A 25,717-nucleotide genomic window follows, 5' to 3' on the forward strand; every position below is an offset into this window, starting at 1 on the left:
AGTACGAACAAAAGATTGAAATAGTCCATTTAGTAATCAAGAATATCAACCCGACTTTAAATAGCACTACATGTAGCTATTTACAGATACATCATTTCCACACAATGCAAAAGTCATAAAACTCTGTTTTGTTCTCGGCTTGAAATTAGCTTATAAATATTTTAAGAAAATATAAATTTAAGAACTAAAAGAGACTAAAATTTTGGAATATGGTGCAGTTCAGCTCTCGGACAAATGCCGAAAATATAAAAAAAACAAAAAAAACCATGTTTGCAAAAATTGTAGGTGAATCCACTAGGATGCAACTTCACACTTCATCAATTTCGCTTTTACTACCCAAGTGTTTACTTTCTTAGAGTTTAGGCACTCTCCTGAAGACGGTCAGAGCATACTGACCGGAACGTCGAGTTTATACCTCTGCTTCTTTTCAGAACCATTCTCTTTAGTTGAGAAATTATTCGCGCATGGTGTTTCCACAAACCTTTCATTTATTAGTATCTCCACCATGCAAAGCCTCAAATCTTACTTCACATCTATTATAGGTTTTGTTCATTTGACCCTTAGAAAGACAAAAAAGTAGTCACACTCTGGAATACAGACTTTATTCATCATAAAAAAATTATATATAAATAAAAATTGATGCCAACAAAATTTACAAAATATAGAATAAGTACATTAAGCTTCAAACAAATCTTGAAATTATTGAAAAGTGACGACAGTAGGAATATTGCAAAGACAGCACTGCTATCTAGTGTAGGGGACGATTGTTTTGATGTTTCCATCTCATTTTCAGGGAGATGCAACTGTTATTGAGTTTTCTTTGTCTCATAAAAGGGCGTGGCTTTCGTTAAGAGGCGTGGCTTTGTTTAAAGGGCGTGGCCTATTGTTATAGCTCATTTGTTCAGGAAGACTGTAGGCCTCAAGGGTGGGAGTGTCATCTGGGAGCTGGGACTGTTGAACTTTCTTTGTCTCGTAATGAAAAAGGGGTGTGGCTTCATCAGAGGGCGTGGCATTTTTTGGTTGCTCGTTTGGTCAGGAATTCTCCAGGGCTCAGGGGTGGGAGTGTCCCGTTGCTATCACACCTCATTGTCGGGGAGCTGAGACTGTTACTGAGCTTCCTTTGTCACACAATGAAAAGAGGTGTGGTTTTTTATGAGGGGCGCGGCTTTGTAAAAGGGTGTGACTTATTGTTACATCTCAGTTGGTCAGGAATCCTCTAGGTCTCAAGGGTGGGAGTGTCCCAATGCTGCCACCCCTCATCATCTGGGAGCAGGGGCTGTTGAGTTTATTTCACTGCCTGACAGTTCAAAGAGGGTGTGGCTTTTAAAGGCACGGTTTTTGCATAAGGGCGTGGCTTCTTTTGTATCTCATTTGGTCAGGAATCCTCTGGGTCTCAACGGTGGGAGTGTCCCTATGCTGCCACCCCTCATCATCTGGGAACTGGGACTGTTGTTGAGCTTCCGTTGTCTCATCGAGGCAGAGAGGGCGGGGTTTCGTTGACGGGAGGCCCCTCCTCCTCCTCCTGCCCCACCCAGAGACAGGGCGGAGACCTGTGCATATAGACCCTTTCCGTGGTTACCTTTGACCTTCTGTGTGATGGCGCGGACAAGGTCTCGGGCATGCTTCAGACTGTAGGCTGTAGGGGCAAAAAAACAGACTTATTTAGATAAAAGTTCATCTGCATGGGAAGATGGGAAAGATGTCCGCATCTTGGGCAACATTCCTGGACCTGTTAGATAGGCCACTTAACCAGTTCGCGCCGGAGGCCGTGTTTACACACACAAGTTTTGCAGTATTCGGAACAGATGACAGATAAACAGGCAGGGAGCGAGACCAGAAATATCTGTCAACGACCGGCTCACAGCGAGCGAGGCCAGAAATATGAGTGTGCTGCCCGAGGGTGATGGCTTCAACCCGCCTGGCTTGAGGTCGAGTGAAAAGTTATCCCACGCCTCGTTCCGTTCTTGTCAAAATAATCCCGGCGTAAACTGGTTAAGAAATTTCAGGGTTTCCACAGAAATCTTAAAACGAACTTCCATGACATTTCCAGGAAAAAATTAGAGCTTTCCATGACCAATTCCTGCACTGATTTGGCATCTTAGGAGTCTATTTACAACGAGGCTTTTGTTTCATGTTTTTCCTGACAACTGAGGGCGCTGTTGCTGTGATGTCACTTAAGGAACACATTCTCCGGCTTAGGGTTTTCTCTTCAAATTGTAAACCCAAAATTCTGCTTACTGAAAACATTTGTGCATAAAGGTTTCTCATTGTCTTACTGTCATGTACTTAAACAACAATGAGCCGTTGAAAGCAGAAAAATAACCACAGCAAACCCCTAAAATTCTGGTGACTTTTTATGCTTGTGTGAAACTGAGGTTTCTGCCTTGAATGACATCACAAATTTGCTCATGAATATGGAAATTTGCATTAGCATAAAACCCCCAAAAGCTCCAAAATGCCATTAAAATGGTAACGTGAAGATAACAAATCAAGTTAGACGGACCACAAAAGTAGACTTCAAGGATTGCATTAAAAAAAAAACAAATCCTTTACATGGGCCTTTAACTTCACGGAGCCGCTAAGTATACAAATTTACTAAGCGATAAAATGTCTGGTTACCAGCTAAAACATCAGGTGATGTATACTGCTTGCGACTGGTCCCCAGCTGGTTTTCGCTTAGCAAGAAAATTTAGCTGTCCCATGTTTTCTTTACCTTTGAGTCGCGCTTTGATTTCGTCGGTGAAGAAGCCGCACTCCAACCACTCATCAAAGTCCAGGATACAGTCAAACGCTGTCAGGCCTTGCAGGTTCTTGTGTCTCACGTTGGCTCCTGGGCAAGCAATAAAAGACAACATTTCAAAATGAACGTTCTGGATTGGGCCTCAAGCCCCACAAAATGTATTTTCCTGAATTTATTCTACCATTAGAGATTTATGAAACTTTTTTTTGGGGGGGGGGAGGGGCTCTTTATCTGGCACCAGAGGGTACCATTGAAGGTAGAGGGTACCAGTGAAGGTAGACATCACTTGTAGAAAAGTAAGCTTGCAAGCAAGCTGATTACTTGCTTGCAAAAAGCTCATTAAGCTTGCCGCAAGCTTACATGAGATTGAGCTCTTGTCCTCAATGTCGTTACATTGGTGAGTAAAATAAAAGAAACCCAAATGTTGGGACCATTGTTTTAGCAAAGTTCTGCATGTAGCACCTTCAAAATCTCGGATATGAAAGCCCAATTCATAAGCTTTCTTTTAGTACAAGAATCATTCAAATCACTTATGTACTTTTCAAGTTACAGAAATTTAAACACAACCACCTTTTTAAAGTTCTGTCCACGGATCACAAAAAGGTAAGTGTTCTTTCAGCAAAATGAAAACAAATCACATAGGGATGTGTGTGAATTGTTATCGTTTTGCTGAAAGAATGCACACCTTTTCTGTGATCCGTGGACAGAACTTTAAAACGGTGGTTGTGTTTAAAATTCCGTATCTTGAAAAGTATGTGAGTGATTTGAATGATTCTTACTAAAAGAAAGCTTATGAATTGGGCTTTAATATCCTAAATTTTGAAAGTGGTACGTAAAGAACTTCACTAAAACAATAGTCCCATAATTTGGGTTTCGTTTTTTTTTTTTTTTTGCTCACCCTGTATAACGGAGTATACATTGTCTATAAAAAGACACACAAAATTCCATCTAATGAATAGTTTCATTGCAGTACCCACTGCTATATCAGATTCGAACCAGCCAGCCGATCCCTGCACGCTCGGTGGTCGAGTGGTAAGACGTCTGCACTAGTAAGCAGGAGGTCATAGGTTCGGGTCTCACCTGAGCAAGTTGTGAATTTGTTTTTCTCACAATCAATCGGTATTTATAAAAATACATCGGTGAATAGGCAAAACCTGATATTGAAGCCTAAATTGCGACTTGCCCACCTGCTTGCAGCAGCATGCTGGCCCCGAAGTAGTTGTTGGCCTGCGTGGCAAAGAACAGCGGCGAGCAGATGTCCTCGTTAGCAGCGTCCACGTCGGCGCCGTACTCAATCAACAGCTCCAGGATGTCCGTGGGTCCTGTCATGCCTGCAGCGTAGTGCAGGGGCCTGGGGGGGGGGGGGGGGGGGGAGAAGGAGAGAAGATAAAGTCATTGCACTTGTTGTTTTGCCTTTTGGTTACAAACTGCAGTGTTGTAGTAAGCAAGTTCTTCTTCCCCCCCCCCCCCCCCCCCCCCCCCCCGAGTCCGACCGACAAATATATTGAAATGTGAGATGGTACAGTGGAACGCCGCTATGCCGAACACCGCTGTGCTGAACATTCGGCTATACCGAACATCATCCTTGGCTCCCGGTTTTAATGTACAAAATGTATCAAACAGTGTTGTGGAAGAAAGTCAACAGATTTAACAAAAAAATCCAATGGTTGTATTAAACGCTATTTGGGCCACTTTTAAATTCCCGAACATCAAACGACCCATGGTTATATCGTGTTTGAATGTTGAGGAGTGTAAGGTGGCTATTATTTTACCAAGGAATAGAAGGGAAAACCACCTGTTGCTCAAGTTTCGTGGCGACTCCTGGTGCGACCACGGGATGTGAGAAATACCAGTTCACTATCGGTCAAAAGAGGGTACCGGCGAATCAAAATCGCTGTACCGAGTACTTTCTGTGGATCCCGCGATATTCGTTAAAGCAGCGTTCCACTGTTCAACCAACCACGACAAGCTCATTGGCACAGTGGTAAGACGTCTGCACTGGTACGCAGGAGGTCGTGGGTTCAAGTCCCACCAGAGCAAGCTTGTGATTCTTTTCTCGCACGCTCTCGGACAGCACTGAGTATGCAGCGCTTAAGAAATAATATTGCCGAGGGGCAAGTACTCAATATTGATGATTTTGTTGTTTTACTCACGTGTTGCCGCCTGTGTATCTCTGGTCCAAGTCTGCTCCGTGCTCAAACAAGAACCTCATCATGTCCAGTCGCTGCTTGCTGTAAGCACATGAGAATTATAGATTTCAGCATTCTTTTCTATCTTGTCATTTTTTTCTTTAATATTTGATAACCAAGGTTTGATAAGCACGTGAGCTTCAATCGGTCGACGTGACATTGGTACCGCTGGATTCTCTCTGTTCTTGTGTTCTGCCCAGGGTATTTTACAGGTACCATTACACCCAGTCAGGGGCGTGAATTGCTTTTCAAAAGTGGGGGGGGGGGGGGGGGGCTAACCTTGATCAGAACTATTGCGAGCACGATGCCCTTACAACGTGGGGTTCAGAGCCCGCTTAAGGGCCCCGAACAAAGTTGGATTCTAGATGCTCTGTGGTGCAATCGAGGTAATTTCTGCCCGCTTTAACCAATATTTTCTTAGCAAAAGATACATCGTAGTACATAATAAGGCCCTGTAAATGAATAACAAGTTCACAAATCTAGGGGGGGGACATTTGATATTGATATTTCTCCCTGTCCCCACCCCCCCTCCCCCAGGATTGACGCCAATGCACCCAGTGCACTGAGTGGCACAAACACACAGAACATACAATCGAGAAACGAGCATGTGAAACGGCTTTACGTAACGCACAATAATTCCTTTCTCAACTGTTGGTCCAACGCCAGGATTGCGTGTTTAAAAGTGAATCAAAAGCTTGTGTATATTACTCGGAATGCACAATTTTTTTTGGGGGGGGGGGATGTCATCATAAGTGCTATTTTTTTGGGCGGTAATGTTTTGTTTTGTTTTCTGCAAAATCCACTTCTTTTGGGTGACAATTCTGTAATCCAAGTTACAAAAGTGAAATCTTGTTAAGTCAAACCTCAAGGGAACAGGTTCAAAATTTGACTTAAGCAGAGTTTTGAGTTAAGCAGGGTTGTATATCATTGTTATACTACTGAAGGGAATGGAGTCTTTGTTTGATTAAACAGTTGTTTTGAGTTATCAGATTTTGACTTATCAAGGTTTCACTGTATAACAAAACATAACAGCGTTGCTGTTGAAACCCCTCAGCCAGAGTCAAGTTATCATCCGGAAACCATTTACCTTTAACTCACCACGGTGACCTTGACCTTTTGACCTCTTGACCAATCCCAACTTGCCTACTCCCAAGGGCAACCCCCTACCAAAGTTAGACACCAAAATCTCATTTCTAACTCAAGTTATCATCCGGAAACCATTTACCTTTAACTCACCACGGTGACCTTGACCTTTGACCTTTTGACCTCAAAACCAATCCCAACTTGCCTACTCCCAAGGGCAACCCCCTACCAAAGTTAGACACCAAAATCTCATTTCTAACTCAAGTTATCATCCGGAAACCATTTACCTTTAAGGCGAGCCCTCAAATTAGAATCCCTCCCCGGACCGTTCGGGGTTGAGCCCGCCCAGTATGTTGAAGGGATTGGGACCTGGCATCGAACCGATCGGCCTGGATTAACTCCACCAGGCTTCTGCACCATGGCTCTGGCTCATCACAAAGGAACCAACTTGCGACGCGCTAATCCTCCAGTAGTCAACAATGACTGTGATGAGCTTCATAGAAGTTGCCGCTGGTAATCCCAGTGGGCCGAATAATCCTCCAACAATGGCCAGACTTCAATTTATGTTGCCTATTGTGAAACCCTGAGTAACCAGTTTGGACCGATTGGGGCGTCACGCTTCAGTGACCGGGTGGCTTCTGGCTTTGTACCGATTGGGGTGAAAGAAATTAGCATACCGGACCCGGTACCCGAACGGTCTGTTATCTGATGGCTCGCCTAACTCACCACGGTGACCTTGACCTTTGACCTTTTGACCTCAAAACTAATCCCAACTTGCCTACTCCTAAGGGCAACCCTCTCGGCTGAGGGATTAATTATGGCCTAACCTCTTAATCTGCTCGGTCAGTATCCTATGCACCAGTATGTCCTGCTCGTGCTCCTTGAAGTTGAAGCCTTGCTCCACCAGCCACACCCCGCAGTCCAGGAAGTCGTTGGCTAGGGCCAGGTGCAGCAGACTGGGAGGGGACTTGGGGTCCTCTTTCTCCAGGCAGTCCCGGATGGTGCCTGTGGGGTCTGAGTCTAGCAGGAGCTGGATGGCGTCCACGCGGCCCTGCATGGCACAGCAGTGGATGGCTAGCAGCTCCTTGTTGTTGCGGTGGACGAGGTTGATATTCTCAGCGAGCTAGGAAGCAAGTTCAAAATGTAAAAATAATCTATAAAATTTACATCTCCCTGACGTAAATTCCATCTTATGAAAAAGTTTGGTTGCGGTATCTGCTGCTACATCAGACTCCATTCAGCTGGCTGTGATCCTGGTAGGTTTGGTGGTCAAGCGGTAAGACGTCTGCACTAGTAAGCAGGAGGTCGTGGGTTCCAGTCCCACCCGAGTAATCTTGTGAATTTCTTCTTGCAAGCCCTCAGACAACACTGAGTATACCATGTTTATAAGAAATACGTCGGCAAAAGGCAAAACCCTATATTTAAGATCAATCTTTAGTCAATCTATCCTTACTAAAGTGCACGTGCAATGCAAAATCAAGTGCAAAATCTCATGCAAAATCAGAGTTCACCGTGGATAGAGAAGCATTTTTTTTTTTATAATAAAGATCTGAATGTAAAACGGTATTCCATTTGCACAAAGGAATCACCTTTTTTGGGGGGTGGGGGGGGGAGTTTTCATCTTTTTGGGGGGGGGGGGGGTTTACATATGATGTCAATACATTTTTGTGTGTTGAGGTATGGGGCTTATTCACGAGTCGGCCATATTAAATTGAAAGCGAGGTAAAGTTGCGAATAGAATTGAAAGTAATGAAATAAACTTAATTAAATACCAGTGTGCTCTGATGAATAACTTAAAATTTGTGATTGAACATACCATAATGTTTCAAGCCACATTTAAAACAAATTAAAAGTGAGGCTTGGAACGCATAAATAGTCTGGCATCATCCAATTCAACAGTTTACAAGGCCTTTTTACACATACGTGATTTTGTCGCAATGACTATGTCGCACACGCGCGTGGCAATGTCGCACACACGCGTGTGTGAACAAATTTGATTTGAAAAAATTGCGCGGTAAGTCGCATAAATGTAAAGGCGCTCATTGATTTGTGCGCGCAACATTTATCACGCAACAAAATCACGTATACATTGCACAAAGAAGAACAGGGGAATAACTGCATTCATATTATTTTTGGGGAGAGGGGGGAAATGATTGAGATGGGGGTCAGAAAACAACTTTGTTGGTCTCACCAGTTCTTTGACGCAGTCGATGGGTGTAGCTTTGCCTGCCTCGCCGTAGCACTTGACGTGCAGTGGCGTGTTGCCCTCCGAGTCTATTGCATTCAGTTCAGCACCACTCTCCAGTAAAAGCTAAACAATTTAAAACAACAATAATGATAGTAATAAGGAAACAAAAATAAACAGTTTCAGAGAATACCACCAAATGGTACCTTAGAGAGACATTGGGCATTAGATTGAAATTCCGGTACTTACACATGATAAAAATATTGGAGGATTATATAACATAACAAAAATAATTTCATATTTCAATAATTTCCACAATCAAAAGTCAGTAGGTTAAAGGTGCAACCCACCCTGATAGTCTTTTGATCCCGTGCCCTGTGGAGTGGCGTGGCACCTTTGTAGTCCAGAAGGTTGACTTCCACTCTCTCTTTAAGCAGTTCCTTGATGACAGGGATGACTCCAAAGTAGGCCGCTGTGTGCAGCAAGGTGCTGCCGTTGATGCACCTGGTATATGGGCGCAAGGTACAGGGATCACTCCAGGTAAAAATCAACTTAATTTTTGGACTGTGGGTATTTTGACTGATGCCTTGTTACATATTTTGATAGCAAATATTCTAGAATTTCGCTGAGCTGTAATCAAGCCTCCTTAAATCATCATAAGTCATCACACATCGATCACAAGTAAATTACAAGTAAATTACAAGTCAATCACAAGTCGATACCATGTCAATCACAAGTCAAGCCTCAGTCAATCACAAGTCAATCGTTAGCCAATCGCAACTCAATCACAAGTCAATCGTAAGCCAATCACACGTCAATCACAAGTCAATCACACGTCAATCACTTGTCAATCACAAGTCAAACGCAAGTCAATCGCAAGTTAATCACAACTCAGTCACAAGTCAATCACAAGTCAATCACAAGTCAATCACAAGTCAATCACAACTCAGTCACAAGTCAATCACAAGTCAATCACAAGTCAATCACAAGTCAATCACAAGTCAATCACAAGTCAATAACAAGTCAATCGCGAGTCAATCGCAACTCAATCACAAGCCAATCACATGTCAAACGCAAGTCAATCACCAGTCAATCACAAGTCAATCGCAAGTCAATCGCAAGTCAATCGCAAGTCAATCGCAAGTCAATCGCAAGTCAATCGCAAGTCAATCGCAAGTCAATCGCCAGTCAATCACCAGTCAATCACAAGTCAATCACAAGTCAATCACAAGTCAATCACAAGTCAATCACAAGTCAATCACAAGTCCATCACAAGTCAATCACAAGTCAATCACAAGTCAATCGCAAATCAATCACAAGTCAATCACGGGTCAATCGCAAGTCAATCCCAAGTCAATCCCTAGTCAATCCCAAATCAACCACAAGTCAATCACAAGTCAATCCACTGTCAATCACAAGTTGGTCGCAAGTCAATCACAACTCAATCACAAGTCAATCACAAGTTAATCACAAGTCAATCACAACTCAATCCCATGTCAACCACAAGTCAATCACAAGTCAATAACAAGTCAATCGCAAGTCAATCGCAAGTCAATCTCAAGTCAATCACAAGCCAATCACAAGTCAATCACAAGTCAATCACATATCAATCACAAGTCAATCACAAGTCAATCACAAGTCAACCACAAGTCAATCACAAGTCCATCACAAGTCAATCACAAGTCACAATGGTCTTACCTGCTCCTCAGGCTTGCGAATCCCATGACCCCCGACACGTGGTCCTCCACTAGCTTCTTGAGCAGCTGGGTGTCTCCTCTCATCAGCTTGGGTATGCAGGCCTGAAGGTGGTCATAGTACTCTGAGAAAATAACAAAGACCAATCATAAGGGAATCAGCAAATAAAAGAAAGGCACATAGGATCATTTGCTTTTCATGCAGTTTGTTCGTTTCCAATAATAATAATACCACTCAAAATCTAAATTAGAATGTTCAAAACCTAACCAGCTTAAAATTTCAGCTCAGTGCATTATACTTTTAGAGACAAAAAGCTAGTGAAACACCACACACAACCTTGTTTAAACAAAACACGACTTGGTCCGTAGCACACTTTATTTCCAAAAATCAGTCAGTTGACTGATCATTGGAAATCACCTACTTTTTTTTTATTTCTCCTACATGACGGCAAGTCAGATGGACTGATTTCACAGGGTGTTTAGTACCACTACAATCTTTAATCCAAGTAAGTTTTGATAATAAATTGGTAGGTTACTTTTGGGATAAATGTAAATGATTCTACATGCCTTTAAACCATGACAGCCATCAGGGCAGCAGGTTAGTGGTACATCAGGGGGGGGGGGCAGGGCTCAAGAGGTTGTCAATTTTTTTTTGGCCCACGATTTGCCCTTTGGTGATATGTATGTGGCCTATTTTCGAGTAGTATAATAGGGGTGTAAGTGGCGCCACCATCGTCAAAACAGTCCCCCCCCCAAAAAAAAAAAAAAAAAAAACCCAATGTTTTCTGCGGCCAAAAAATTTGGGCAAATTTGTTTTTAAAAACTTTTACTTCTAAAAAATTTCAAAAACAATTGTGAGACCCCCCCCCCCACAAAGCAAAATCCTGGGTGCGCCACAGCAGCAGGGTAGGCAACAACTACATGATCACAACTTTAAATTATAACTTCCACTTGTCCACACTGCACACTTACCGACGATGCTGTTCTTCTGTTCGTCACTGCGCACCACGTCAAATGCTGTCCTGCTCTGCTTGTTCTTCATGTAAATATTGGTACCCCACTCCACCAAAAGCTGTGAAACACACAAACAATGGCCAAAAAAACCTTGAATTCATTATTATCAGTACCTTGTAGTTTACAGTTTGTTTAGGGAATGTCTCAAAAGTCAGAATGCTTGGAACGTTCCAACGGGAAACAGGGCGTTCTCGATGGGAACACACAGTTAGTGTTCCCAACAAAAAAAATTCCATAGGCAACAGAATTTTCTGACTTATGAGACGTTTCCTTCACACATTCCACATGTTTTTTTCTGACTACTTACAGTGCTAGTGCAAAAATTCTGCAAAACCTGTAAAACACAAAACCCTAAATTGAATGGTAAAGGCCACATAAGCAATGCAATGCACATGTAACTACAGGAAGCCATGAAGTTGGACCACTTTTCATACCTAAATGAGCAACTTTTTGACAGAAAGATGTACTTGAGATAGAGAGAGCCTTACGTTTTGCTCCTAGCTGGATTCAGAGACAAATGCAAAAGTGGTTTTAGTATATGAAGTCATGCCATTGTGCGCCTGCTTCACATGAAGAAGCCATGCATTTGTGAACATTCAGATGGAAAATGGTAAGTACTGTTCATGCACAAACTATTTATAGCACAATCTGGGTCGCATTTTGGCGGCCCTTGAACTGGAAAATGTTTCTGACGTCACAGCCATGACATAAACATGTTTCCAGTGCACCGCGAAAATGCCTGACCAACATTTTTTTTCTTGACGTCACTTTGAAAACAAACATGGCGGTGAGCAGACCATCATGACCACCATGGAAAGACAAATGTTTTGGTCAATTTTACACGATTTACAAGCTAAAGTCGGGCACTTACTTTTCCAATATTTTCCATCGACAGAGTAATTGTTGTGTATCAACTTTACCCAACCGACGGTACAAACCCACTGTTAAAATTCCTTTTGTGGTAACAAAGTAACATCGTCTGCTAAAACTTGTTTACCTTTCGGCCATCTTGAAACAAGTCTCGATAAACTTTGGTCGGAACAATGACGTCATTTCAGTGTAACCGAAGTGCCAAAACGGTCCTAAACCAGAAACATGTTTACGGTCACAGCGCAAAAACGCAGCCCTGTTCTCATTTTTCCACACTGGTTCCTACCCTAATGTAATTGGCTGAACAGCACATGTGAACCAGTGATGTCAGCTGTCCTTCGCTTGTCCTTGTGGTTATAGTGGAATCCGGCGACCAGAATTCTAAGCTTTTACCGAGACGGTGTCACGTGCACGTGCATCCTGCACGCGTTCATAAAGACGAGGCGCACGCACATTTTGGTTTTCCTATTGGTGGAAGGAGCCCGGAGTGCGTGTGTACTACCTGAGTCGGACTCGTGCGATCCTTGCGCCACCACAGAAAATGGCTGCCGCAGGATTTGTCTAGAGGCTTTGTGCGCCAACGAAAGAGGGCGCCCTTTTACCTAGCAACGACGTCCCATGGGCGGGACATTTAGCTGGTTGACGCGCACCGTTCCTTGTGTGTGACACACGTACACCAGGGGATTTGTACAATGTACACACAGTGGTACGGCCGCGTGTCGCGGCAAAACTGCAGTCAGGCAAGATGGCGTCGGTCGGTCACCCCCAACTGTACTTTCCTTGCCGGTGAGGGGGTACTTGTGAACGGAGCCGACAGGCTACACATAGTGACCAGTTTAGTAAATACAACCTTAAACGAGGAATGCAACAAAAGGTTCTCCAAACGCCATTTACTACAAACAGAACAAAAAAATTATTCAAAAACCAACAGAACACAAGACTATGAAGAGGGCTATATACACAGATGACAATCACAAAACCATAACGGTGCATATTACGTTCACAGAAGAAACGACATTTACAAGGCTATTCTCCAAACACAGACAAGGGGACACAGCCCTACGGAACACAAACATTTCTTTAGAGTGGCTCACCTCAGCTGCATTATTGTGATGTCCCTGGCCACGACAATGAAAACGAAGGGAAAAGAGAGACAAAATTGCATCAAGGTCAATTTCACCAAACTGCATAGGCCTGGCAAGCCTATACTGTCCAAAATCAAATCCAAGAATATGGTGATCAATTTTCCAAGAGTTTAGTTTACCGATCAACACCACAACCAATAACAGTCCACAAGTGAATTGTTAGTAACATGACGAAGTAAGTTAGAACAATATGCTAAATTAAAAGATGCATTCATTTCAGGCTTTGTAGAGTATCAATTTGTACCTATTACATACAGTATGTACATGGGCGTCGCCAGGATTTTTTCTAGAGGGGGGCAAAACGTATTTATTTTTCCAAAAAAATTCTTGTATTTCTCAACAAATTTTTGATTTATCAGTTTTAGAGGGGGCAGGGACATTTTGCCCCCCTCCCCCCCAAACTCATTAAATTTACACCACTATGACTTCGCGCCTCTGTTTTTTGTGTGTGTGTGTGTGTGTGTGTGTGTGGCTTTTCCAGGGGGAGGCAAGTGCCCCCCTTGCCCCCCCCCCCCCCTCGCGACACCCATTCTTAAAAGCTGTGGCCGGTTGCAATTTGCCACTCTGCAGCCCTCCCCCCAGCCCGCGGAGACTTTGCCCTGAGGTGTGTAAAATAGGCGATAAGGCCAAAAAAAAAGTCTCCGGTTTCTGGTATGCGCGCGGGTCGCCGTAGCCATGCGCGTGGGCAAAATGATTGTTTTTTTTTCAATGAAAGATGATGTCTCAAAACCGCCAAACTCACTGGTTTGACTGGAATCCTGCTGCTGCACAATTTTAACGTGTTTTAAGATGGGGTTATGATCGAGAATAAGCTTTATGTGGCCTCTCTGGACTCCCATATATTTGAACTAAGTTTAGTCGGGCAACCTTTTGCAGTCATCAGCCGACATCATGGGCGTCGCCAGGATTTTTTCTAGAGGAGGGCAAAAAAAAAATGTTGCCAAAAATGCTTGCATTTCTCAACATATTCTCGATTTATCAGTTTTAGAGGGGGGCAGGGACATGTTGCCCCCCCCCCCCCCAACATTAAATTTACACCACTTTGTCTTCGCCCCTCTTTTTCTTTTCTTTTTTCTCTTTTTTCTTCTTCTTCTTCTTCTTTTTTTTTTTTTTGGCTTTTCCAGTGGGGGGGGGGGGGGGGGGCAAGTGCCCCCCCTTGCCCCCTCCTCGCTACGCCCATGAGTATGTACCAAATGCCAGGAGTAACAAGGCTGTTTATTACTTTGCAAGAATGCTAATGCAAAGTTTTTTCGATGTCTCATAAAACATTTCTGGTGAAATTCACTGGAGTTCAAATGTGTTCAATTTGTTGCAAATGTTGAAGTGTGAATACTTGCTTGTGACTTCAAAATTTGATGTCATAAAAGACTGAGGGTTAAATTTGCCATTGTTCAGATGTGTTCAAGTTTTTACAAATTTTGCAATGGGAATGTTGGCTTGGGTCGTCAAATTCATGTTAGTGTTCTAATATTTGCCCAAAAATTTGAATCGGACCTTTTACGTGCAAATTATTAAAAATGCCCAGGATGTCAACACCAAAAATACAGTCATTCCAAAAACAATTTTAATTATCCAATAATCTGGCACAAATCCTCTGTTTGTTGGAGCAGCATGTTGTGGTTTAGTATGCATACCAGTGAGGTTCAGAATGTGGCCAGTCACACAAAAAGAGGTGTTGCCCACGACAGCAGGAAAGAAGAAAAGTAGGGAAATCGCACAGCTACTACAAAATGATAAAAAAATGTTAGTATAGCCACATGAACACCAACATGTATAGATTGTTTGCACAGCAGCCATCTTTGAGGTGATCTGATACACAGTGCCCTCTGGAGACATGCACAGAATAGGGAACAAAAGATTGTATACGTCTCCACGGGGCAATTTCTATAGATGAATACGTCTCCACAAGGTTTTCACGAAATAGATATATGGATTTTACTCAAACACTAGGAATCTCCAAGGTATGTTGATGTGTCGCAAATGGTAGAGTTTTAGAAAAGGGATATTAAGTCTGAATTTCAGCCAAGGAATTTAATTGTGGTTAAAATTAGAGCATTTTGAAACTGTACTTTCAAACACGAAAACTTAAGTACACGAGAACAAAGAAATGTCTCCACAAGGATACACATTTCAGTATGTGTGTTCTTTTGTTCAACGGGGATACGCATGAGTAAACCTCTTGTGCATTCATTGTTAATTGACTAACATAACAAAACACACCTCAAACATGGCTGCTTAATGCAATCAATCTATAAGCATATCATGTTTGGAGTTAGTTAGTCGAAGACACACCACACGAATATGTGTAAATGCAGAGAAACCATTGATTTAACAAGGCAAATGATGTTAGATTCCACATGTACCTAATTATGGTGTAAACAAATTAACCCATCCGCCCCTGTACCGCCCCGCCTGATACTCCTTATACCACCCCAAACAGCCCCAGCACTCGATGGTTTTATGAATTCATCATGGAGTAAATACACTGTAGTACAATGTTATACAGGTGTTAATAGGTTAACGCAGTCACTGTAGCGCCCGTAAACGCCCTTCCTGAATACTCCCTGTAGTACCCGAAACCGTCCTGCCTATTACTCCCTGTAGCGCCCAAAACCACCCAACCACTCTATGGTTTTATTGATTCTTCAGTGAATAAATACAATGGTAACACAATGTAGTACAAGTGCTAATGGGTTAATGGGTAGAAATTCCCACTCAATTAAAAAGTGGTACGCCTGAATAAATCCCTGTCATCTGATTGGTGGGTCGTTGATCACGTGTTGTTAAATCATTCGTCCCAACAATCCACAGCCAAGCCGCATCGCGAGAACAGGAGTTCTATTCCATGGTGAATAGAAGTTCAATTGCACGGCCACACTATTGGTGGCGCTGTAACAGCGCTCTGATATGGTTATGATGCTGCACATTCATTCACAGAGCAGTGGACGATGACACAATGGCAGATGATGACGAGGATTTATTCAGGCATTGTTTAAAACAAATGATTATGAATGTGTCACATTCGTGCACTGGTAAGAATTTTTATTCAGTGACGGATGGAATGTTCCATTGCACTCACAGACAGCTTCTTCTCATGGAATGGAACATTCCATCTGTCACCTCATTAAATGATTCTTACCACTGCACTCATAAGCATTCATTATTTGTATAATATCATACAATGGCAATTGTTATAAGTTAATAGATACAAGTTCTTTTCCCTAGTAGACAATTAGTTATTCATAGTTTCCTGAAGAGTTTGTGTTATCAATAGAGCAGAAGATTACGCTAAAGATGCAATGCTTGAGGCTCGAACGAGATGATGATGATGATGATGATGATGATGATGATGGGTGTTATAATGATGAAAACTGAATGTAAAACTCATATTTTAGGGTTGGGATGACATTGGGTTGGGCTTGGACTTTGGGTCAGGGTTAAGGTTAGGGTTAGGGTATAGGGTTAGGGTTTATGGTTTTGGCATAGGGTCTGGATCAGGATTACGGTTAGGGGTAGGTGTAGGGTTAATTTAAGGGTTGATGATTGTGGGTAGGTGTGCATGCTATGCAATATATTTGGGGCAACAGTTATGGGTTGGGGTAGGGGTAGGGTTAGGGGTAGGGGTAGGGATAGTGTTAATGTAAGGTTCCTGGGTGTGGGTAGGTGTGCATGCTAAGCATAGGTACCATGCTGCGAGCGTAGACTGCATTCCCTGTCCCATCACTAACTCGGTAAAGCTGCAAAGCAAAAGGGGGGCGGGGAATTCACAGCGGGGGAAGCAGAAGTGAACGATTTGGCATTAAATGCAATGACTTGCCAAAGAAAAATCAATAAAACAATACACAAATTCAAATATCCAGAATATGTAATATCAATACATGACATTCAATATGATCCACGTTTCCTGACAATATCCCTTTCCAGCATGGGTTCGAATCAGCCACAGGTTGTTTTTGTGTCCCCGGGCAGGATACTTTGCTTCAATACTTTCATCAGAAATGTGATTCAATGGCTTCAATACAATGAAACATATCCTGACATTAGTTTTCGTCCAAGTCTGTATTGAAGCCCAGCCGGGGGGAATTAGCTTGTGTCCCTCAGCAAGGCACTTTGCTCCAATTATTCCAACATTTTACTTGATCTACTTTCTCAGTAAAGTTTTCTGGATGCACAGTACATTTGTAAATCTTCTTCTGTAACAAGCTTTTGCTTTATAGTCCATTGGCCTTGAAACACAAGTGTCTGCCTTAAAGTCGATTTCATTGACCTGAAGTTGCAATGTGGGTAGATACATTTCTTGCAATAAGCGAGTTCGGTATTCCAACTGTGCTTGTGCACATCAAGATTTGCTTATTTTTTTTTCAGGATAAAAATTTCATCGTATGCGTGTAAAAGCATAGCGGGGTTCCATCAAAATTGAAGAGATCATCGCGTTCTGAAGTATAACGTTTTGCAAAAAACTTTGGACAGCAAAGTGTTTTTAGTGGTCTTGGGTGTCAAAACTTTTGTGCAAACGAAAGTTCCATCTCTTTTGGATTGCACGAAAAATTACACAGAATGCAGATTTGGTTACCACGTCCCCTTAGCCTTGCGTGCATTTATCTGCCACGGTTATTCTGAAAAAAAAAAATTGTTGTTGCTGTGCACCAGACTATTTTTGGAATACCGAGCTGGTTTATTGCGATAAATGGCTTGTAACTGCAAACGGAAGGGGCAGAGGCAACTCTCCATAGACACGTGTGTTAAAGCTATCCCTAGCCAAGTAATTTGGAAGCAGTTTTACGGCAACTGATCGATTCTAGAGGCAGTTGACTATACCTGACTTATTCCTCTGTTCAAGCCCTCCACAGCATTGAAGAAAGCAGTCGCCAGGTTTCCGTTCCTGGCATCGATGTGAGCGCCATTCTCCAGCAGAAACAGGAGAATATCCTGGGTAATTCACACACAAAATATCGAAGCTTAAAAAAGTTGAAACATCCGGGAATTTTCACTTGATTGTTTATTATCTCTGAAAACTTTTGTCAGTGTTTTGACTGTTAATCCTTTGAATCTAATTATCTTTTTAAGTTTTATTTTTCAGTGAACTTTGTATCTATTTTTTAATATATTTTGTATGTTACATGTACCATTCAAGTTAGGATTGACAGGCTTTCGAGTCACAGTGTTTTATTATACTTTTATTAATCCTGCCCAGCTTGGATTGGACTGTTTTTGTATAGTTTTGTTTATTTTTGTGGATTGCTTGTTGTATCTTTTAATTTGGCCGAATAAATAATAATAATAACAATAATAGAAGTATTCTCAGTCATTTCACGCCAAGGAAACTAAAGATTAACCTGATGTGATATGTTGGCTAGGGGCAGACAACTTTTTCATAGTTGTCCATTATGGTTAATATTTAATAAATTGTAATAAAAAGGTGCATCTCTGAGTGATCCCAGTTTGCTATTTCCCAGGTTTGCAAAATCGCTGATGTTGCTAGCATCGTGAGTTTGGGCATGGTCCCTGGCTACATGGCATATACCAGCTTATGGCTTCTGACTAGTGCCCCTTAACCAAAGACACTGACAAAATGGGGAACCGCTAACTGGATAGCTCAGTTGGTAGAGCGCAGGAACGACAATCCGGATGTCAGAGGTTCAAACCCCGCTCCAGTAAATTTCTTTGTTCAACTCAAAAATCATGGTTCTTGATAGATCTTGCTCAAGATTTTTAAAAAGTTCTTTACATAGTGTCCGTTCCTGGCAGCCATGTGCAGCGCCGTGTTTCCAGTCTTCTTCTCCTTGGCGTTGATGAACCCCGGCCGCTTGTCTCGGAAGAAGACGACCATCTTCTGGACGATGTCTAGCTCCCCGACTTTGCAGGATTTGAAGAACAGCTGCTCCCACTGGGAGAAGTTGCCGGGAAAGACCTGATACAAGAAACTAAGAGATGACAAAAGATGGCAGTTAAAAGTTGGGACAGGTGTTATACTTTATTTCCTTCCTGAGTAAACTTGCGCGCTTAGCAAACATCGGCCAAGAAACACCGTAAGTATTGGACCACAGCACTCCACAAATAGCTTTGTCGAGCGCTGTGGTCCAATGGTTATAGTCTTCGACTCGTGTGCCCATGTGCTTGTGTTCTTGGGCAAGACACTCTACAACAATTGCCTCTCACCACCCAGGAGTATAAATGGGTACCTGTGAAGGTAGAGACCAGAATGCGCTGATCTCGAGCTGCTGAAAAAACTGGTCTCATGGCCTGATGAACAGGGGGAATAATTGTGAAGCGCTTTGAAACCTTTTTATGTGTTATATAAACACCACATTATTAATTCATATCTGGGACGAGCTCCGGACAAGTTGCGGACATTGTATTAGGTAAAAGTTGCAGGATTCTGAACAACTTCCCCGCAATCTTCCCGCAGTGAAGTTATCATTATTTATGAGTCAAGCAGTTGCTAATGAAAATTTTCCCTAAACATGTCTGGGAAAATGCAGAGCTTCTTCCGGACTTAAAGGGAATGATTCTACCCACAACTTGTCCGGAACTCGTCCCCAGATATGAAGTGAGACGGGCCCTAACATGACTTGCAAGTCATTTTCATTCTTATGTGTTATGGCAACAGAGAAAAAAGTAGATTGCTAACTTACACTGCTCCTGTCTTGAGAAGTTTGTTCTTTGAGGGACTCTCTAGGAAAATCTATAAAAAAGAAAAGAAAAAAGAGAAGGCGATAAAGTATGTCTGATAGGACGCAAGCATAGAATGACATACAGTGAGTCCAAAAAAGAAAAGAAACCCAAATGTCGGGACCATGATTTTAGTGAAGTTCTGCATGTAGCACTTTCAAAATCTAGGATACGAAAGCCCAATTCATAAGCTTTCTTTTAGAACAAGAATCATTCAAATCACTTATGTACTTGTCAAGTAACAGAATTTTAAACACAGACACAGTTTTAAATTAATTAAAGTTCTGTCCATGGATCACAAAAAAGGTAAGTGTTCTTTCAGCAATATGAAAACAATTCGAATAGGGATGAATGAAAGTTGTTTTCGTTTTGCTGAAAGAACAGTTACCTTTTTTTGTGATCCGTGGACAGAACTTTAAAATGGTGTTTGTGTTTAAAATTCCGTACCTTGAAAAGTACATGAGCGATTTGAATGATTCTTGTACTAAAAGAAAGCTAATAGGAATTCGGCTTTCATATCCTAGATTTTGAAAGTGCTACATGCAGAACTTCACTAAAAAAAAATGGTCCCGACATTTGGGTTTCGGTTTTTTTTTTTACTCACCCTGTACAAAATGTAGATAAATTCAATTTTAATGTAAGGGATACATTGAGGATTCTGTCAATTACCTCAAACTGGGGGTGATCACTTGGATTTATCTCAACGACATCAAACGTGGCAACACCCAGCATTTTCCGGATGTTAACTAAAAAAGAAATTGAAGAGAAAAAAAAAAGAAAAAAGAAATGTGAGTATCTGTGTACTCCTCAAAATTACTGTTGTGTTCTCTCCCAAAAAAACCCAATGGTGATTTTGTTAAATATCTAGATAAAAATTATGTCCACAAATTGACAGAATTTTTTGCTTTGTCTATTTCAACTACAACTGCTCTAGGCTTTTTCGTAGGTAGAATCTGTATCAATGGATGGGAGGTTTGCGGTAACACCATGTAAATGAAAGATATATTTCTTAATAGTGAGTTGTGTGGTTCTGAGAAGAACCAGTTGGTTTAACTCTGTATGCTGATTAAAATCTGTATGCTGATTAAAATCTGTATGCTGATTAAAATCTGTATGCTGATTAAAATCTGTATGCTGATTCACATGAAGAACAAGTCTAGGGATGCTGAGGTCAATTTATAGTCAACGCCCATGCGAATTAAAAGTCATGAACCGCTACGAAATTTGCTGGAAATGGAATGTGTTTAACTGGTGTAGATTTCAGGACGAAAAGACGCCACGACATCACAAATTTGTAAATTCAAAATTTGCTTTCCTGTTGAGTACGACCAAGCCACTAAAGTCAGGGCAAAATTGTTAAGCATTGGTGGGCCGTTCACTGTGTTTTGCGTCTTGCGTAGGCGACCTGGGTCAAAGAAATACTAGCTGTCAATGGGTTCGATTTATTGAGATCTAACAATCCATTCTTCAGATCTTACATGTTATAGTTAACGTCGATACGAATGCATGAACCACTGAGAAATTTGCCGAATATGGAATGTGTTTAACTGGTGTAGATTCCCTGACAAAAAGATGCCACGACATCACAAATTTGTAAAATCAAAATTTGATTTCTTTTTTTAGTATGAAAAAGCCATTAAAGTGAGGGCAATTTTTTTTTTAGCATTGGGTCGTTTACTGTGTTTTGCGTCTTGTGTAGGCGACCTGGGTCAAAGAAATACTAGCTGTCAACGGGTTCGATTTAATACTGACAACTAACATCCATTCTTCAGATCTTACATTTACTGACGCCTTTGCCGTGGGTGAAATCGTCGATGAACTCCCCCGTGCTGAGATCACGGAGGACGATACGACGATCGGGCGTGACCATCTCCCTCCCCCTGGACAGGTAAAAGCCCGAGCCGTTGGTCAGGTTGAGATTGACGACGAGGGATAAGCAGAGATCGCCGATGGTGACTCCCCTGTTGATAAGAAAGAACAAAATGGCTAAGTAAGATTTGAGGCTTTGCATGGTGGTGATACTAATGAATGAAAGGTTTGCGGAAACACCATGTGGGTATAATATCTCAAACTAAAAGAATGGTTCTGAAAAGAAACAGAGGTATAAACTTCAGTTCCGGTCAGTATGCTCTGACCGTCTTCAGGAGAGTGTCTAAACTCTAAGAAAGTAAGCACTGAAGTTCTATGCATTATCGATGAAGTGTGAAGTTGCATTACACTTCATTGATTACGCATTTAGTACTCATGCAAATTTGTGAGGCATTCTTGCAAAATGAGATGGAACTGGGCACAGGCCAGAGTGGAAAAAAATGCAAAAAACTGAAAAGGGTTGATCTGTTTTATGTTTAGATTTATTGATATTTATAACCGTTTAGAAAGCTCTACCACTCATATTTTATAAGAAATGGTATAAAATAATGGGGAAAAAGCGTGTTAAAGGAAAACCAAGTGGTATCTTTCGTTTGCATGACTACAAAACTCGAAACTTTAAAGCCCCTTTCCTCAGCATATGACTTTTTAACATGTCGATAAGTGCAAACTTTAAACAGCCATAACTTGTCAATGGAATGTCTGATTGAAGTTCAACAAACAGTATTGTGAGGAGTATTTTATTCTCTTTCCTAATACCCGCAAACCCTCATTTCAACCTCTGCTCAGTTCTGTCTCACTTTGCCAGAACGCCTCACAAATATGCAGAAAATGGAAGTAGTTGATGTGAGGGTTTTTTTTTTTCAATAGTTTTCATCTCACCTTGGTATTGTTAGCGTGTCGAATCGGTCCCTCATTTTCTTGGAAACAATCTCTCGGGTCTGAACAGAAAAAAAAGATAAATAAAAATAAATTTCGAAAAGTCTTCACTTTCCGGAACAAGATAGAAATTCAGAAACATTCCAATACTTCTCACTTTCAAGTCATTTTTGAGTTTTGGACACAGTATTTGCTTGGAATATGAGAAAACTGGAAGTCGGAAATTGTTTTGATAATTATGTACAAAGATTATGAAAGCTTGTTCAAAGCTTTATGTACCAAAAGTTAACACCTGTGTGTGTATGCTTTAAACAAATGCAGCCTATTAAAGGTAGAGTAGATCATTTGTCATTTGTGCATTTGTTTCGTTTGAAGTAACAAAAGTGCTCAAAATCTAAAGAAGGGTGCTGAACAACTAACCTGATGAAGTTTTAGCTCAGTGAATGCTGTATGTTCTGGGATCTCGATTTCAATTCAAAAGTTGCCGGGATCATGTTTTAAATTGCACACAAAATCAGCGCCCAGGACACGTTCTCATCAGCCGATTGCAGCTACGCAATGTCGCACACTGAACTGACGAATTATAGCAACGGCGCGCGCGTATGCGTCGTGTCAATGCTTGTGCACACCCATTTATGACTTCGCCGAATTAAAAACAAACTACTAACGGAAATTTCCAAAAATGTGTCTTTAGACGCATCTTTAGACGCATCTTTGCAATTCACAGACTTACGACTCGAGTCTATGCCGAATTAGGAATGAAGTTTCCTGGTGGAATTCTCTATGTTTGTATGTATGTATGTTTGGAAATGACCTTCTTTTATTGTTTTCTTCAAAACGACAGTATGCCAGGAGGAATAATTTCACAGGGAGTTTATTAGCATTACAATCATTAAACCAAGTATGCTTTTCAACAATAATTTTGTCAGTTACTTTTTGGATAGCTGCAAATGGTCTACTCTACCTTTAAGTTAGCAAACTCTCTTATTTTAGCACAGGGTGAGTTAAAAAAAAAGCGGAACCCAGACCCCAAAACGTATACATGTATTTCATAAATTTAACAAAATAAGTAGCATCAAAAATAATAATGACTGGAAAGCCAATTTCATGAGCTACTCCTAGATGAAAAAATACTGAAAGTGTTAAATCCGTTCAAAGAATATCACAATTTAAATGCAATGACCCTTAAACCTGTTTCGTCCAAAGAAAATGACACAGAATACTTGTTATTTCACAACTGTCAACAACCGTAGTCCACAAAATCTTTATTTACATCTCTGGTTAGGCAAACAATATGATTTATAAAATCCACTTTTTTTTAAAAGATGGGCTTTCAAAAGGACTTTGTTGCATATTTTTACCCTTTAAACTGAGGTTTTATCGCTGGTGATTCTTAAAGACAATTGTGACGACGATTCTTGAAATCGCATTTTTTGGACGAAAGAGGTTTTTGGGTCATTGTGTTTAAATGGTGATATTCCTTGAACGGATTGAGCAATTTCAGTAATTTTTTCATCTAAAAGTAGCTGATGAAATTGGCTTTCCAGTCATTATTATATTTGGTGGTACATATTTTTTTAAATATGAAATATAATCGTGGGGGTTTGGGTTCCGCTTTTTTAAAATTCACCCTGTACAACTCGGTTTATGAGTGGTGAAAGTGTGCTTCCTACCTCGGCCTGTATATCGACGATGTGCTTCTTCCAATCCTCACACGCCTTGACGTCAAACTTGCTCTTAATTTTGGTCACCTCTGATAAAAAAAACCAAGCCATATTAATGTACTGACCTTTCGCCGTTTGCGAGTTAGCCACGCCCCTTAGCCAACCCTATGGACATTTTGTACGTTAAGTTTTGTTTGTCTCAGATTTTGCGCGTTCCGTGTCCATTTCTATATCATGGGATTGGACAAAATTTCACAAGCTGCGTTGATGCGATTATACCGCGATAGGTTTATTGGGTTTTGCGCTTCACCAACATACTTTCAGGAGCACGGTATACTTGGTGCCGTCCAAGGACTTTGAGAAAAAACATCAGGGTTTTACTCAGTTTGGACTCAGACCAGCACCCAATTTCATGAAACTCTTCGTAACTTACGATGCGTCGCAGAACTGCGACGCGTCGTACTCCTACGATGCGTCGCAGCTGCGACTCATTCTGCGATTCATTTCACAAAACACGTCGTAAGTGCCACGCATCGTAGGTGTATTTATAGTACAACATAGATCTCCTCTTGAAAAGTTTTGTAAAAAACAGTTAAACAAAATGGCGGACGTATGATGCAGTTGTAAAGGAAAACGCGCTCGCGGTGGACTGTGTAGCTACTTAGAAATTTCAACTTAAATCCAGGCTAATTCATATTTACTTCGACGATGGTTGTACTACGCTAGTCAACTATTTGGAACCAGCCTACTGTGTCCGGCAGCATCGCTGGTTATCCATAGCCTCGGTTCGTTACTTAAGTGCAGAGGGAACCATTGACACGAGTTTAAACATAGCGAGTTGAACTACCCCCTGGTTGGCCTCGGAGATATGTTCCAGTTCATTCAACAGGTCAAAGAACGTAAACAATCCAAACATACTTGTGACGGCCATATGTTGACAATGGTTTGACTAGTCATTCGCACTTTAATGTTACAGCGCATGTGCACTGTTTGACACCAACCAACCATTGGTAGACTAATGGTTGTTAAACGAACTTGCCCCCGGTAAGCTTATGGATAATAATTCACGAGGTTACTTTTGAGATATATACAAATTATCCTTTATGCTTTTTAACCCTAACCGCCCTGAATCTTTTAAAGTCCTCTTTTCCAAAGTGGAGGAATTTGGAGGATTGAAGTTACATGGCAAAGTGCGTTACTGATTTCGTAGGATGCACTTTGCCAAGGACTTAGGCCAGACCTTGTGTTGTTTTTGCTCAGCCATGCATATAATACAGGCCTGCTCCGTACTGCTCCAGGATGTCACTGGCCAAGCCTCAACATATTGACAAGTCACTGCCGCAGGAGTTTGCAGGATTCAGCCAGTGGTCACCCCTCCATGGACCATATTCAAGAAATAATGGAGGAATTTGCAGGATTGAGGCTATATGCTATTTTTCCATGAGGCCAATTGGTAGGATTTTGCAGGATTGAGGCTACATCCTAGCAAAAAGGCCTAGGGAGTTAGGGTTAAGGGGATTTCTTCTGCATGTAGTCCACAATACTGTCCAGCCGGGGCTGTGTTCGGCTGATCACTCACCTGTGTTGTAGCTCTGCAGCCTTTCGTTGAGTGTCTTACGCTTCTGGATCATGTCCATGTCGCTGAGAATCTCGGGCAGAGCGTCCAGTTCGTGCTTAGCGGCCCGGGTCAAATGCTCCAACTCTTTCTACATA

General features: G+C 41.6%; 1 protein-coding gene across 1 annotated transcript in view; it reads right to left on the reverse strand.

Moving 5' to 3' along the window:
• Window positions 1–28: 28 nt before the first annotated feature.
• LOC119721792 overlaps window positions 29–25,717 on the reverse strand; it is a 33,959-nt gene continuing 8,270 nt past the window's right edge. Inside the window, exons 10-28 of the mRNA XM_038191753.1 lie at window positions 25,584–25,710; window positions 24,014–24,093; window positions 22,344–22,402; window positions 21,372–21,553; window positions 20,262–20,338; window positions 19,556–19,605; window positions 18,649–18,844; window positions 17,739–17,849; window positions 16,607–16,657; window positions 12,870–12,893; window positions 10,864–10,963; window positions 9,896–10,016; window positions 8,548–8,701; window positions 8,204–8,323; window positions 6,840–7,135; window positions 4,894–4,971; window positions 3,928–4,091; window positions 2,714–2,830; window positions 29–1,636 (exon numbers count right to left, since the gene is read on the reverse strand). Of these exons, the coding sequence (XP_038047681.1) occupies window positions 1,368–1,636; window positions 2,714–2,830; window positions 3,928–4,091; window positions 4,894–4,971; window positions 6,840–7,135; window positions 8,204–8,323; window positions 8,548–8,701; window positions 9,896–10,016; window positions 10,864–10,963; window positions 12,870–12,893; window positions 16,607–16,657; window positions 17,739–17,849; window positions 18,649–18,844; window positions 19,556–19,605; window positions 20,262–20,338; window positions 21,372–21,553; window positions 22,344–22,402; window positions 24,014–24,093; window positions 25,584–25,710 (2,376 nt within the window). The 3' untranslated portion in view covers window positions 29–1,367. The remainder of the gene's footprint in view (window positions 1,637–2,713; window positions 2,831–3,927; window positions 4,092–4,893; window positions 4,972–6,839; window positions 7,136–8,203; window positions 8,324–8,547; window positions 8,702–9,895; window positions 10,017–10,863; window positions 10,964–12,869; window positions 12,894–16,606; window positions 16,658–17,738; window positions 17,850–18,648; window positions 18,845–19,555; window positions 19,606–20,261; window positions 20,339–21,371; window positions 21,554–22,343; window positions 22,403–24,013; window positions 24,094–25,583; window positions 25,711–25,717) is intronic.

The sequence above is a fragment of the Patiria miniata genome, unplaced genomic scaffold (assembly GCF_015706575.1).
Source record: "Patiria miniata isolate m_02_andy unplaced genomic scaffold, ASM1570657v1 HiC_scaffold_1, whole genome shotgun sequence".
NCBI classification, from domain to species: Eukaryota; Metazoa; Echinodermata; class Asteroidea; order Valvatida; family Asterinidae; genus Patiria; species Patiria miniata.